The sequence below is a fragment of the Marmota marmota genome, unplaced genomic scaffold, assembly GCF_001458135.2.
Source record: "Marmota marmota marmota unplaced genomic scaffold, marMar, whole genome shotgun sequence".
Lineage (NCBI taxonomy): Eukaryota > Metazoa > Chordata > Mammalia > Rodentia > Sciuridae > Marmota > Marmota marmota.
In genome coordinates, this window is record NW_025999875.1 from 411,006 (window position 1) to 427,776 (window position 16,771).

The 16,771-nt window shown below is 40.0% G+C and overlaps 1 protein-coding gene across 1 annotated transcript; it reads left to right on the forward strand.

The window, feature by feature from the left end:
- Positions 1-6,497: 6,497 nt before the first annotated feature.
- On the forward strand, positions 6,498-7,599 carry LOC107160555 (olfactory receptor 2M3-like). The gene has a single exon (XM_015507229.2). The coding sequence runs from the start codon at positions 6,613-6,615 to the stop codon at positions 7,597-7,599; it is 987 nt and encodes a 328-aa protein (XP_015362715.2). The 5' UTR covers positions 6,498-6,612.
- Positions 7,600-16,771: the final 9,172 nt, after the last annotated feature.

Here is a 16,771-nt window from a genome sequence, read left to right on the forward strand (position 1 = left end):
CAGTATGGAGATTTCTTGGAAAATTGGGAATGGAACCACTATTTGACCCAGCTATCCCTTTCCTTGGTCTTAAAAACAGCACACTACAGGGGCACAGCCATATTAATGTTTATAGTAGCACAATTCACAATAGCTAAACTGTGGAGCCAACCTAGATGCCCTTCAATAGATGTGTGGATAAAGAAAATGTGGCATATATACACAATGGAATATTACTCAGCAATAAAAGAGAATAAAATCATGCATTTGCAGGTAAATGGATGGAGTGAGAAGATAATGCTAAGTGAAGTTAGTCAATCCCCAAAAAACCAAATGCCAAATGTTTTTTCTGATATAAGAAGGCTGATTCATAGTGGGGTTTGGAGGGGGAGCATGGGAGGATTTGAGGAACTTTAGATAGGGCAGAGGGGTTGGAAGGGAAGGGAGGGGGTATGGGGTTAGAAATGATGGTGGAATGTGATGGGCATTGTTATCCAAAGTACATGTATGAAGACATGAGTTGGTGTGAATATACTATGTATACAACCAGAGATGTGAAAAGTCATGCTCTATATGTGTAATTGTAATAAGAATTGTACTGCGTTCTGTTGTCATATATAAATAAAAAAATTTACATAAAAATAAAACATTTTAATTGACATATTTGTAAATATTTATGGGTGTAGTTTAATAATTATATATATACATATATACAATGGGCAATTATCAAATCAGAGTAATTAGCATTTTCATCTCTTCAGACTTTTATCGTAGAAATATATACTTGAAAGCATGTAATAGGTACAAGAATGTGTCACTGGGATTCTTCCAAACAATTACAATCCCAATTTGAGCAAAATCTTCTGTTATGATTTGGATATAAGTTTCCCCCAAAGATTCACTTGTTCCCAGGCTCTTGAAAAGTGATTGGATCATGAGGACTCTGACCTCATCAATGGATTAATCCACTGAGGGACTCTTATTTGATGGCATTCTTGGGAGGTGGTAGAAACCACAGGCAGTGTGGTCTGGCTGAAGGATCACAGCCCTTGGGGACTGTACCTTTTCCCCAGCTCCTTTCCCTCTCCACTTTCCTCTGCCACACCCCTTTCCCATGATGTTCAGACCCAAAGCAACAGAGCTGATTGACCATGAACTGAAATCTTTGAAACTGTCAGCCAACAATAAAATTTCCTTTCTTTAACTTGCTTTCCTTAGGGGTTTTGGTCATAGTAAAGAAAAGCTGACTAACATATCTTCTGAAATTCCAACTCATTTTATTAGAGTAGCCTCTTCTTGACATTATAAACTAATAAGGATATTCCTGGAAAGGAAAACAACAGGCAAGCTCCACATGAAAAGAAGCAGAAATCACAAATTGAACATTAGTAAATCAAATCCAGCAGTATAGAAGTAAGTATAAAACTCGTGAGTGTTTTACTATACAAAAGTCAGCCTATGTTATGTGCATGTAATAATATGCCACAATGAAACCCAATATTCTGTATAATTGTTATGCCCTAATAAACAAATTTTTAAAGTCAGTCTTTGATGGGTACAATGGTGAATGCCCATAACCCCAGGGATTTAGGACGCTGAGGCAGGAGGATCACAAGTTCAAAGCCAGCCTCAGCAACTTAGCAAGGGCCTAAGCAATTTAGTGAGACCCTGTCTCAAAATCAAAAATAAAAAGGGCTGGGATGTGGTCAGTATTTCTGGGTTCAAACCCTGGTACTACCACTACTACTATTACTACTACTACTACTAATAATAATAATAAATAATCAGTTTTAGATGTTCACATTTATAGGCACTGAGAAACTTTAAATATAAACAATGGATAGATCATGTATAAAAATGAAACTCTGACCACAGTCTACAGCAACCTGCTCAGGAAAACAACCTCTATATCTACAATAAAAGCTCAGGAAGTCAAATGCTATGCATCTGACTTGTAGGAAATCAGATTGCTATCTTTAGTAATGTAGGAAGCTAAAGAATAAATTCTGCAACAACTGGCACTAAATGGCCAGGAATTGACTAATAAATGCTGTTTTTCTAATTCATTCCTCTGCTTCCAACTTAGGATCAACCAGAGAAAGCCATATATATATATATTTTTCACAATTGACTATATATATATATATATATATATATATATATATATACATACATATATATATATATATATATATATATATATATTCAATTGTGAATAGGAGAGCTTGCTTCTAGTTAGCCTTTCTCTAGCTTCTCTAAGCCAACAGCTTCCAGTCAGAACACACCTTCTCTTGTTTTTTGTCCAGTTTAAAATTTTCCCATCCCAGGTTTCTGCAGAGGCAATATCAAAACCAGTGAGTTCATATGAGGCATGATTTTTGCTAATTGAAAACTTTCCCACTCCTCTGTCTTTGAGTCTCTACCAAATGGTCAAATGATAGTGATCGACTCCCTTGCTATAGAAAACTCTGGGTACATAGGCTTTGATTTTATTCGGTAGGTTTTCCTTTATTTCCACGTTGCTCAATAATTACTTGTTGAATGAGCAATGATCAACCAGTGATTAAGTGTATAAAAGTATAGGACATAAACTGAGGGCATGTAATACCTGACCAGTTTCCACTTCCTGTTATCCATTAGCAAAACTCCCAGGGTAGGGCTCGGGTGGGGCTCATTGGTAAAGCACTCACAAAGCATGTGCAAAGCCCTGGGTTAGATCCACTGTGCTGCAAAACAAAACAAAACAACAAAAACAAACAAACAAAAAACTCCCCAGACTCCCAGAGTATAAAAAGATATTCACTCTAACACTCAGTGCCTAGGGTAAGGTTAGAATGGAGACACCTCCTAGGGAAGTGTACAAGGGTTATGTTGGGGGATGTCCCCTGGGAGTCTCTTTCTTCATTTAGATGGGAGTATGGGGTAGTTTTCAGAGTTAGGACTATAGGGAATGAGTTTTGTCCTGAAGCCAATTCATTATTTTGATTTCCTTCTTGGTGCAGAGTGTCTGTTTATTCCCCAGGCTCATTAAGAGTTGTGTTTGGTGTCCCAAGACATCTGCCCTATAACTGGAGGTATAACCTGGGACCTGAGCTCATTATCAATTTTGTAAGAAACAGAACATCTTGGATGGTTACTTCTATAAATTTGTACTTGGAGCCCCTGAAATTGGGGGGAAGAGTGTGCGTAAGGAGCCTTCCCCAGGCCACCACTGGCTCACACATTGCCAAGGATTTGCGAGGTAAAGTAGAAGGTGAACATCAATAGATTGATAGACACTGAGGAGGTGAGGGAGGACCTGACAGATGACGGTCTGAAGGTGATTGGAACTGGGAGGAATTAGGGTGATTTGAAGCTTCAGCTTCAGGCTTTCTGGAGAGTGTCAGGCTGGACATGGAGACTTCACAAACGTTGTCAGAATTGGAAACCAGGAAGATGTTAATCTTAGTTTCCTAGGCAAATTGTTATCATCATTCTCCAGGCTCTGAACTGAGTTTCAAAGTCCAGTGGATAGGCCTGTTGCCTCCTGGCCACGTGTTCTATGCATTTTGGCCTACGCTGAACTTGGATTCTACCTCTTTGCCTGCTCTGACTCCATTTACCAGCATATCTCGGAAATGTGTTGGGTCTGTGTCCTCTACTTTTTCATATTTGTTTCCAATCTTTGACTCCAGATAGCTTTCCTTACCTCTGCCAAAAAGAGAACAGAGTTATGTACCCACATTGCTCTGAACCAATTATGTGAGTCTATTTGCCCATCAGGATTACATAAGGAGCTTTTTTTCTCCTCCTCCCCCCCCCCTCCAGGGATTGAACCCAGAGGTGCTTAACCACTGAGCCATATCCACAGCCCTTTTTAATATTTTATTTAGAGACGGAGTTTCACTGAGTTGCTTAAGCCTTCGTTAAGTTGCTTAGGCTGGCTTTGAACTCACAATCCTCATGCCTCAGCCTCCTGAACTGCTGGATGAAGAGCTTTTAAAAAATAACTAACTGCAGAGTCCCATCCAGATCCAGTGAACTAGAACCTTGGGGGAGACAGGGGGCAGAGCAATGAATCTGCATGTGTAAACATACTCCCAGGTTTTCCAGAGACATAAGCATATCTGAGAATCTGATCATGACTGTAGGCCCCTAGGTATCTCACTCCTGCTTCCTTCTGTTCATAAATACTCTCTTATCATTTCTGTGTCAATATTCTTTGTCTTTACCTGATAGTTTTCCAATTTCTATTAAGGGATTTAAAAAATATATTTATTTTCAATTGACAAATAATACTTGATATGATATTATGATATGATTTGATGAAGCTGATTAACAAACCTATCACCTAACATACTTATCATTTTTTGTGGTGAGAATATTTTAAATCTATACTTATAGAAATTTAGAATTATACAATACTTATTAACTTAGTCACCATGCTATGAAATAGATCACTAAATCATACTTCTCTTGTCTAACTGAAATTTTGTCCAACATCTTAGGGGACATTCTTGAATCCTATTTTTTTCTTTTTCTGAAATGGGAGTCTTATTTTGGGAGAACATCAGTCAACTTTTCTTATGTGTATGCTGGGGATTAAACCCAGGGGCACTTAACTACTGAGCCCCAGCCCCAGCCCTTTTTATATTTTCGATTTTGAGACAGGGTGTTGCTGAGTTGCTTAGGACTTTGCTAAATTTTTGAAGCTGGCTTTGAACTTGCTATCTTCTGCCTCAACTTCTCAAGCCGCTGAGATTATAGGCATGTGCCTTCGGGACTGGCTTCAACACCAGTCATCTTGAGAGTGAGAAACTTTGGGGGCAAAGCAACAAAGGACATTCAAGGGAGAATGTGAGTCATCTCCAGAAAGAGAAAGTGCGATCTCTTAGTCTTGGGTATTAATATTTATAGAGGGACAGTAACTAGGGGCTGAACTGGATATAGAGGCAAGGCAGGGTTTCATGACTTCAAGCCAGTTTCTCCAGTGCTTTCACATTACCCTCCTGTGGTTACTTTTAGAAAGGCCATTGGGCCAGGGGCAGTTGGGGAGGGTCTGGGTTTCTCTTGAATTACTTGTTTTGCAACTGTTCGTGGATACTTTTCCTTTTGATACTTGGTTTATTTTTCTGTATCCTCAAATTTTCAACTTAAGAGAAATTGACATCCATTTATCGTACATAGTTTATCTTAAATTCACTTGACATTTGGAGTGACAATGTGCTAGTTAATTAGCCTAATCCAAAGGAAAAATAAACTTCTCACGTCTTTCTGATAGGAGGTAGTTCTGCATCTTGGAGGGAAATGTCAGGCTGAATTTAGGCTCTTACTGTTCCATGGAGACTGAGAGATAAGAGCACAATATTTCTTTTTTTTTTTTTATTGGTTGTTCAAAACATTACAAAGCTCACAATATTTCTTAGTGGGGCCTCACACAGGCTGGACAAGTGCTTTACCCCTTATTTTTATCTCCAGTCCCTGATCTTCCTTTCTCTTGGTGCTAGAGATTGAATCAGGGCTTTTCACTTGTAGACAAGCACTCTACCATTGAGTTATATATTTAGCCCTCTCTAAAATTTTACTTTGGGACAAGGTCTTGCTAAGTTGCCCAGGCTGGTCTTGAACTTGTGCTTTGTCTTGCTTCAGACTCCTGAGTCACTGGAATGACAAGTGTGCACCACCATGTCCCATTCCACAGTCTTTCTTTAAATTTTTAAAAATATCTTTATTTTATTAATTTACTTTTTTTTGTGGTGCTGAGGATTGAGCCTAGGGCTTCCCATGTGCCAGGCAAGTGCTCTACCACTGAGCTACAATCCCAGCTCCTCCGTGATCTTTCTTGGTAATCATATTTTGAAGAGATCTGGCTCTCAGGTCCTTGAGACATCAGACATTCCTGGGTCAGAATGCTGGCAAGAAATTTACTTAGTTTTAAAAGTTTTAAAAAGATTTACATGCATTTCAGATAGAACTTACAAGTGTTCAAATTAAATGTTCTAAATCAGTTGGGGAAGAATCTCTCATTATTTTTTAAAAAAGAAATAAGTCTCTATTTTTAATTTGTATTAGCCTTTAAACCTGCTATGCCTCTCCTTTCTCCCTTATCTTGTCCTCCAACCATTCACTTTCCATACCTCTTAAATCTATTTGTCCTTTTCCAACATCTACAGCTATTCACTGGGCATTTATTCACTACCCTTCTCTCTTCCTGCACTCTCTGGTTTCCCTGCTTCTGCTTGCCTTATCCTTCATCTTTCAAAATTAAAAAAGGATCAAATCTGGCTTGGACAGAAGACAGCTGAGAAAAAATGGGCTTTAAATGTAGGAAAAAAGTGTAGGGCAGTGTGAAAAGGAGGGAGGCTCTGTCTTTTGAGAGCTTGTCTGAAGATTCTAGAAGGGGAGTACAGCAACTAGCATATCTATGAACAAAGAACTAGCCTCTATTGGGGAAGGTGTTCCTCTTCCACAGAGCTCAGTTTTGGGAGGGACGCATATGGAGTGTTGAGGGAGGATGGGGACACCTGCTTCATCAGCCAGATCAACCCTTGTAATCAATGAGGTTGCAGATGGCATAGCCAGATCACTCTCACATGCAGGGTCTACTTTTGGAAACAAAACAAAACAAAACAAGTATTTCCTTGTTCCCTAGAGATGGCAGGAAAACAGTTTTATTTGTTCTTTTGTTTGTTTCTCAGGGTCATGGCTATGGAGCTCTGGAACCACACCTTCCAATCGAGTTTCATCCTCAGAGGTCTGCTCAGCCACTCATCATATGACTTCTTCCTCTTTTCCCTGGTCCTTTTGGCCTTTGCTGCGGCCCTGACTGGCAACATCCTTCTCCTCCTGCTTATCCAGGGTGACAGGCGCCTGCATACTCCTATGTACTTTTTTCTCAGTCAGCTTTCCATCATGGACTTGACCATGGTTTGTGCTGTGGTGCCCAAGATGGCAGCCAACTTTCTCTCAGGCCATAAGTTCATCTCTTGGACAAGCTGTGCAGCTCAGATCTTCCTAGTGGTCATGGTAGGAGGAGCCGAGTGCTTCCTCTTGGCAGTCATGGCCTATGATAGATATGTAGCTATTTGCCACCCTCTGCGGTACTCTGTGCTCATGAGCTGGAAGACCTGCTATCTGCTGGCCGTGGCATCCTGGATAGGTGGGGTGGCTGACAGTGTGATCGATGTTGGTACAGTCTTCAGCTTTCCCTACTGTGGCTCTCTGGAGGTGGACCACTACTTCTGTGAGGTCCCTGCCCTTCTGCGTCTCTCCTGTGCTGACACCTCCCTCTTTGAGGACCTCATTTATGCATGCTGTGTAGTCATGCTGCTGCTGCCCCTGGGAGTCATTGTGGCTTCCTATGCCCGGGTCCTCACAGCTGTGATTAGGATGCCCTCCACTGAGGGGAAGCAGAAGGCTCTGACCACTTGTTCCTCCCACCTGGCTGTGGTGGGCTTCTACTACAGTGGAGCCATATTTAGCTATATGCAAAGGGCCTCAGCTAGGACACCAGCAAGAGACAGGGCCACCTCCATCTTCTACACCATTCTTACGCCAATGCTCAACCCACTCATCTACAGCCTGAGGAATAGGGAGGTTACCAGGGCACTGAGGAAGATGCTGGGAAGGTGGAGAGTGTAGGCACTTGCCCCTCTCTCTCGGGCTTCCCTTCTTGGTCTGTCCCTTCCTCTGCCACCCCCATTCTTCCTCTCTGCCTGCACTGACTCGGACAAGTTGCGACAAGGCTGTGAACTAAGTAATCTGCTAACATTTAGGATGCTTGGAAGGAAAGTGATGGGGTAACAGATGGTACTTAATTTGTTTCACAGTGAATCCCCCCCATCCCACCCCAGCACCATAATTTCCACCAATTAAAGACCAACAGATACATTGTTTACATTGCCAGTAGGATTGGCAGGTCAGCCTTGCTTCTGAATTATATTTTAAAAATAAACCAACGGTCAGCAGTGGTGGTGAATGCTTGCAATTCCAACTATAGAAGAGGTTGAAGTAGATGCAAGTTTGAGGCCAGCCTGGGTAAATGAATGAGATGCTCACTCAAAATAAAATAAAAGGGTGGTATATAGCTCAGTGATAGAGTGTTGCCCAGCAATCATGAGGTCTGGTTTTGATTCCTATAGCCACACACACACACACACACACACAAACACACACACACACACACACAAAAGAACCAACAGTGTATGAGTTCTTTCCTTCTTCCCCCTCCTCACTGTAATAAGAGTTCACTTTATGCTTTGAACGTAACTCTTACTGTTCTGCTATTGCAGCTTATTTTAAAACTGATATTTTCTCTTCTACCTCTCCCCCTTCCTAACCTTGGGGAAAACAAGATCACCCTACTTCCCATCCTAGGCCAGGTTATCTGTCCTTGTGAACACAGGCCAGAGAGAGAGAAAGTAATTCAGCCTGGAACTGTCCTTTCACCAGATCTAAGAAATGCATCTCTCTCACAGCCACCAGTGAATTAAAACCCTTGATGAGGTGCTTGGAATGTATTGAATCATCTCTTTAAAAGCTCTCTGCTTCCCCTGACTGGAAGATTCACAGTCTCAGCACCAGGAGTCCCAGTTACTTCTTCTTTGCTAGCAAAGAAATAAAACTTCTCTTCCTTTCATTCTTAAAGCCTTGTCTTCCTATTGGATTGGCATTGGGGACAGGGACCAAGCTTTTAGTAACAGCACCAGGATTTTTGTTTGTCTTGTATGTGCAGTAAAGGGATTGAACCCAGGGATGCCCTACTACTGAACTATATCCCCAGTCCCTTTTTATCGTTTATTTTGAGATAGGGTCTGGCTAAATTGCTCAGACTGGCCTGGAATTTAGGATCCTCCTGCCTCAATCTCCTGCATCACAAGGATTTGAACTTCTTTTGAGAAATATCCATTCAGCTCATTTGTTCGTTTATTTATTGGATTATTTGTTCTTTTGGTGTTGTTTTCTTTTAAATTGTTTATATATTCTGGATATTAATCCTCAGTCAGATGAATGGCTGTCCGAGATTTTCTGCCATTCTGTAGATTGTCTTTTCACTCAATTATTTTCTTTGCTGTGCATAAATTTTAAAATTTGCTGTAATCCCTCTTGTCAATTCTTGTTATTATTTATTGAGATATTGGGGTCCTGTTCAGGAAGTTATTACCTGAACCAGTATCTTAAAGTTTTCCCCTATGTTTTCCTTTAGTAGTTTCAAATCTTACATTAATTAAGGTCATTGATCCACTTTGAGTTTTTAAATTTTTTTCCTTTTTTTGTAACAGGATAAGAGGGACCTAATTTCAATCTTCTACAGGTGGAAGTCCAGTTTCCTAGCACCATTTATTGTTGGCAAGAAAGTAAATTAGTACAGTTACTAGGGGAAAATGGTATGGATGTTGTAGGGATAGATGAGGCAAGACACCAAAGATAACAGGAAACAGTTTTATTTGGCTGCAGCCAGGTTCAGAGGGCACAGTTTTGCTGTAATCAATCAATCCCCTAATCCCGAGTACAGATAGTTTCAGAATTTTATACCCAACATGTAAGGGGAGGAGCTCAGAAGTCTGCCGTTTGCAGAAGTTCACATAAAAGCAGCTTTTTCTTTCACTGTTCTGGGCAAGTTAACCCTTAATGGACAGCACCTGAGAAGGGGAGAGCTTCTTCTCCCCTTTCTTTCCTCTCCCTGCCAGCTGTTACCATGTGCCCAATTGGTAACTTCTCTTAGAAATGTAGACATCTCTGTGAAGCTTCAGCTCAAGGCCAGAGGCCTTATTTACACATTTCTACAAACTACTAAACTGGATATGTTTGTGAAAAACCAGTAAGGTGGTATCCAGCACCTAGAGTGCTGATTTATTCTAGGCTAGTGGCCAAGTAAAACAGGGGAACACAGAAATTGGAAACTTATCTACATTGAACTCTTTTGTAGAGACTCTTTTGCTGACAGTCCTAAAATCAGCCATGGTGAAGATTTCTGGAGAAGCCCTGGAGAAACCCAGTTAAGATTTTTTTTTTTTTTGTGGAGAAAGGGGGTGCCACTACATGGAAGTTCCTCAAAATATTAAACATGATCTACATATTCCAGCTATGCCACTCCTGGGTATGTATCTGATGGATCAAAGTCAGCATACAAAAGAAATACTTACATACACACATTTTTATGGTGACACTATACATAATAGCCAAGTTATGCAATTAATCTAGGTGCCCATCAACAGATAAAAAGATAATATACAACAGAGTATTATTTAGCCATAAAGGATGAAATCATGCCATTTGCAGGAAAATGGATGAAACTGGAGATTGTCATGTTAAGTGAAACAAGCCAGTCTTGGAAAGACAATTATTGCAATTTTTTATCCTATATGTGGAATGTAAAAAGAATTGTAAAAATATATGAAAGTAGAAGGAGGCCTATTAAGGAAGGGTATAAGAGAGGGTACTTGGGAGGGTGATGCAATCAAAGCACATTATATGTTTGTATGGAAACGTCACAATGAAACTCATAGATTTGTTCAATTAATGTATGCCAATAATAGTAACAATAAAGTGAACCTAGATGGGAAGGGGATGCAGCTCATTGGAAGTGCATGTTTTAGTATGTATAATGCCCTGAGTTTGATCACAAGGCCCTATGTTTGATCCCCAGCAACATACACACACACACACACACACACACAAATGAACCAAGAGTGGGAACCAATTCAGAACCCATTTCCACACTGTAATATGGCACACAGAATTTGAGTATAACATGTAGGAGGATCTTTGTAAGATTAATTCTCTTTCTAGACTTCACTTTATTCATCTGTACCATCATAGCTACTGGTAAAATTAAAACCAATATTTCTTGGCTCTCGTTTATTGCAAATTATTTTTTTTTAATGAAAATTTCCATTTCTGTGTGTTTCATGTTATTTAGAAATTTAAAAAGAGTTTTGTGCCTGCTCATAATTGTACTTTATTTATTCTTTTTAGGAGATGGGGTCCTTTTATGCTACCCAGGTTGGCCTTAAACTCCTGGGCTCAAGAATCTTTGTTCCTGAGCCTCTAAAATAGTTGGGACTACAGGCTTGTGCCACTAAACCCAGCTTTGTACTTTAAATACAAGAATCAAAGTGTTGCCAAAAGCTTGGGCCTTGTCCCCAGTGCCAATCCAATAATGAGGACATGGTTTTGAGAAAATGGAAAAAGAAGTTTTAGCCCTTTGCTAGCAAAGGAGAAACACAGGGGACTCCTGTCCCAAAGGCTATGGTTCTGCCTATCAGCAGGAACAGAGGGCTTTTAAAGAGGTGATTCAGAGAAAATGAGATTAGGGAGGAGAGATCAGGAAGGAGAAGATCAGGGAAAAGAAGATCAGGGAGAAGAAAGCTAGAGAAAAGGAGATCAGAAAAGACCAGGGAAAAGAAGATCAAAGAGGAGAAGATCAGGAAGGAGAAGGTTGGAAGTTTGAAAGCTTTGAAACGAAAGGATCAAAGCCACCAGGGATATAGTCAAAGCATCAAGTGAACCCGTATTACAAAGGTATATAATTTCAAAACAGCCAGAATGTTATTTATTTATTTTCAGCTTTCTAGAGGTATAATTGACAAATAAACATTGTAATAAGTATATATTTTGTGAAATGTTACCACAGTAGTTTCAAATAGCTAGAGTTTAGGCCATGGTAGATATACAGGTTATTGAAAGGACATTCACAGAGTCCACACAAAGTCCAAAAACCACACCACACACCAGAATCTCACACAAGAGAATTTTTGTTGGTAGCATGAGGCAAACCGACAAGGCTGTACCTCCGAGGAAAGAAGCAGCATGTAGGCACTCACAGAGGAGCTTTATAGCCATCAAGAGGAATTTCATAAGATGCATAGGAGTTGTGTCATAAGTTAGGGTGGGGCTGATCATTTAGCAGGCACATGTTCTTATGGGAAGTGAAACAGCATTGCCTCAGAATCTCGACTTTGGAGCCTCTAGATAAAATTGCTCCCAATCTAAAATGACAAATCTGAAGTCAATAGTTATAATGCCTTACTCCATTTAATCTGGGAAGTTTAGGAGCTAAATGATCTCCTCCTCCTCCTCCTCCTTCTCCTCCTTCTTCTCCTCCTTCTTCTTTGAGGGCTGGGGATTAAACCCAGGCCTTTGCGCAGGTTAAGCACTGACTCTCCCACTGATTTATACCCCCTACCCCCATTTCCTCTTTATCATTGGTGCCAGACATGGAATAAGAATGAGGTGTGAGGAGAGCATAGCAGGAATTGGTTTATATTGAAGTTTCCAGGTTAGGGACTCTGGAAGGCCTTGGGAAATAATCTTTTTTTTTTTTTTCATTATTTAACATTTTTATTAAAAGTTTTTTTTTAACCATTGTTCTTTTTCTTTCTTTAATTTTTATTGTTGGTTGTTCAAAACATTACATAGTTCTTGATATATCATATTTCACACTTTGATTCAAGTGGGTTATGAACTCCCATTTTTACCCCGTATACAGATTGCATCATCACATCGGTTACACATCCACTGTTTTACATATTGCTATACTAGTAACTGTTGTATTCTGCTGCCTTTCCTATCCTCTACTATCCCCCATCCCCTCCCCTCCCATCTTCTCTCTCTACCCCATCTACTGTAATTCATTTCTCCCCCTTGTTTTTTTTTTTTCCCCTTTCCCCTCACTTCCTCTCGTATGTAATTTTGTATAACCATGAGGGTCTCCTTCCAGGGAAATAATCTTTTTGTTTTGTTACTTATTGAGGTGCTAGTAATGGAAACCAGTGTTTCGTGCATGCTAGGCAAAGTGCTCTACCACTGAGCTAAATCTTAGCTCCTGGAAATGATCTTTTGATCCATGTCATCTACAAACATTTCCTTAAACACAGTACACCAAAAATCTCCAATCACTCTATCACTCTATCTAAAAGACCCACATTAATTTTTCTGAGAGCCTGTGAGATATCAGATGCCATGTGGTCAGTTCCAGGATACAAAGTATTCCAGACAATGGGGCCAGCTGAGCAGAGGCTGAGTGCAAATTCTAGCGTGTACAAACTCAGATAAGTGAAGTAGAGCTGACCAGAGGGATTGAGACCCACATCATGTAGAGCATGGTAAGTCAGTATGAGGAATTAGAGTTCTGAGCAGTGGAGAGGCATGATCTGCCCTGAGGTTTGTTTTTTGTTTAATTTTGTTTAGTTGTTGATGGACCTTTATTTAATTCATTTAATTTATTTATTTATAAGTGGTGCTGAGAATCAAACCCAGTGCCTCACACATGCTATGTGAGTGCTCTACCCCTGAGCTACAACCCCAGCCTCCCGCCCTAAGTTTAATAGAACCACTTAGGCTATTGTGTAGGGCCCATGGGGGAGGTTTCTATGGCAATTCTTGTGAGAGATGATAGTGTTCAGATGCTCATCCCATGGAAAACCAATGTCTGAGAGACAAGTGTTGGGGAGAAAGGATTTTATTCAATGACTGAAGAATGGAGAAGAGGGGAGCTTTCCTTACAAACCAGCTTCTTAACTGCAGGGGATCAAGGGGTTACAGATATAGGGTAGAAACAATATGGGAGAGGAAGAGATTGATAAAGGGAAAGAATATTTATGTCTTTTCTGGAAATAGATGGAGATCTGGGAATATGAATGCCACCTCATTCATGGTCTGATGTTTCCAGTTATGGTGGCTGGTAGATGTAATTTACTTTATTTCTTTGTGGTACTGGGAATTGAACACAGGGGCACTCTACCACTGAGTCACAACCAGCTGGTAGATCTCTTTAGCCTTGAAGTGAGGAGGGACTGTGATGGCAAAACCAGACCTGGTTGTAAAATGAAATTACAAAAAAATTATTGTAAGAAACCAACGCCTGGGAAAAGGGTTCCCTCCCATCTCTCAGCCTTTCTTCAGAAGCCTATTTGACCCTGGGTCCTTTTGTGTTGTAGATATCTGCACTAGGAGTCTGATGATTCCCTCATTAAAGGTAAACACCCCTATGCCAGGCTTTTCAAGGCTAGAGATTTAACAGATGCCTATGAAAAGAGCCTTTTTTTTTCTTATTTGTTTCTGTAAGCATGTTTTATGTTAGAGACCCTGAGCAAGGCTGTCAGCCATGTAGATCACAGTTTTTTAAAATAGGGAAAAATCCCCAATGATAGGATGGGACTAAGATGACACCAAATAATTTATAAATGTGACAAACTGTGGATCACACTTCAGAATTTGGAGTTCGTTGTCTTCTGGGCCCACTGGCATAAAATGAAGTTTGGAGTTCTTCTCCTCTCCAATGCTGATTGCTATCTCTCAACAAGTCTGTTTCTAGCAACAAGACAGACTAGGCAGGTCTAGTTCAAGAAAACTCTATATTATAGTTTCAGACAAAACTTCTCTCAAATGAACAACATGTCTATGTACAGAGTTAAGTGGAATATGATCCAAATGTTAAGGCAACAAAGGAGACAGACACAATATGAAGACGGAGATGACAAGCCTTTTCATCCCATTTCAGTCACCTGTCAAATGTCTGTAGGCCCAAGTGAAGAGTCAATGTTTTCAGCAAAAGTGGCCTTCAAATCCCTGAAGAGAAATCCACATGTTAGAGTGTTACCAGCAGGAGTCAGAATTGGGTTTGTGTCCCACCACATAGAAGAATGAACACCAAGAATGCAGAGGTAAGCAAGTAAACAGGAATTTTATTAAAAAGGAAGGTGAGCTGGGTGTGGTGGTGCACACCTGAAATCTCAGCAGCTTGGGAGGCTGAGGCAGGAGGATTGCAAGTTTAAGGACAGCCTCAGCAATTTAGTGAGGCCCTAAACAAATTAGTGAGACCCTATCTCAAAATTAAAAAAAAAAAATTTAAAAAAGGCTGGGGAATTGGGCTCGTTTATAAAGTACCTCTGAGTTCAATCTCCCCTACAAAAAAAAAAATGGTGAAAGAAAGTGAGAATTCCCAGCAATTCCCAGCACAGGCTCCTGGGAGGGGTAAAGCTGCTGTTTAAATCTTAACAGCATTCCTTCCTTTAAAGGCACATAAGTAGAAGCTGATGAGCTCTTCTTGATGGGTCCTTGATATTTCAATTGTTTTGTGTGAGGGCACAGGCCAGATTGTGCAGTCATTCTCTAGGAGATAGAAACTGATGCCCTTTGAAAAACAAGAACTGTTTTTTAATATGTAGGGGCAGGGGCATGTTAAAATGGCTGTTCTTGTGCTAACCCTCTTATCAATTACTGTCCCTTCCCTACTCTTTTTTTTTTAAGCATTCAGATTTAACTTTATCCATATTACCATTTAAAGCTTGATTTATAAACAGTACAATTACCCATTGCTTCATGGGTTCAAGTTAAGTATTTTTTTCTATGTGGGAACTATACAATATAATAAATGTCAAAGGACCCAATAAAGCAGTTTTTCATTACTTTCAGGATCTAAACAAATATTATGAATGTTCAGAGCTCTTTCAGTGTGTTATTTTACATTCAAATATCTATCTATATTGAATCAGGTTATATGACCAAAACAATTTCGAAAAGTAATTAGCTTTATAGCAAAAGACTTTCTATCTACATTATCATGTTCAAAGGAATTCATGTTGCAATGCTGACAAAACCTGGTGGCTGCTCTGGAACAACAGGCAGTGTATTCGCTCCATTAACTGTGTGGCAGGTCACATGGGTACAAACATGGAACAGTTATGCACAGTTCATCCAGGACGGTTTTGGCTCCCCTGCTAAAACTAACCAATGAAATACAACACATCAACTGCCGTTGACTTGGTTTCAGGAAAACCACATTTGAGAATTATAATACAGTATCTTCCTCATCTCACCTTCAGTCATTGACAGGAAGTTTGTAGGCCACCATGCTGTTTACTTTGTGGATTGTGGTAGTAAATGAGCCAAGATGGACTTCCTCAGAACTGGTAATGACGTGTAGTAACTAGTTACCTGTAGTAACTCTTCCCATTTTTTCAGGTACAACAAAATCTTTTTTTTTTTTTTTTTGGTTTTTCAAATTTTATTTTATCTTATTTTTTTATTGGTTGTTCAAAACATTACAAAGCTCTTGACATATCATATTTCATACATTAGATTCAAGTTGGTTATGAACTCCCAATTTTACCCCAAATACAGATTGCAGAATCACGTTGGTTAAACATCCACATTTTTACATAATGCCCTATTAGTAACTGTTGTATTCTGCTACCTTTCCTATCCTCTACTATCCCCCCTCCCCTCCCCTCCCATCTTCTCTCTCTACCCCATCTACTGTAATTCATTTCTCTCCTTGTTTATTTTCCCATTCCCCTCACAACCTCTTATATGTAATTTTGTATAACAATGAGGGTCTCCCTCTATTACCATGCAATTTCCCTTTTCTCTCCCTTTCCCTCCCACCTCATGTATCTGTTTAATGTTAATCCTTTCTTCCTGCTCTTCCTCCCTGCTCTGTTCTTAGTTGCTCTCATTATATCAAAGAAGACATTTGGTATTTGTTTTTTAGGGATTGGCTAGCTTCACTTAGCATAATCTGCTCTAGTGCCATCCATTTCCCTGCAAATTCCATGATTTTGTCATTTTTTAGTGCTGTGTAATACTCCATGGTGTATAAATGCCACATTTTTTTTTATCCATTCATCTATTGAAGGGCATCTGGGTTGGTTCCACAGTCTAGCAATTGTGAATTGTGCTGCTATGAACATCGATGTAGCAGTATCCCTGTAGTACGCTCTTTTAAGGTCTTCAGGGAATAGTCCGAGAAGGGCAATAGCTGGGTCAAATGGTTGTTCCATTCCCAGCTTTCCCAGGAATCTCCATACTG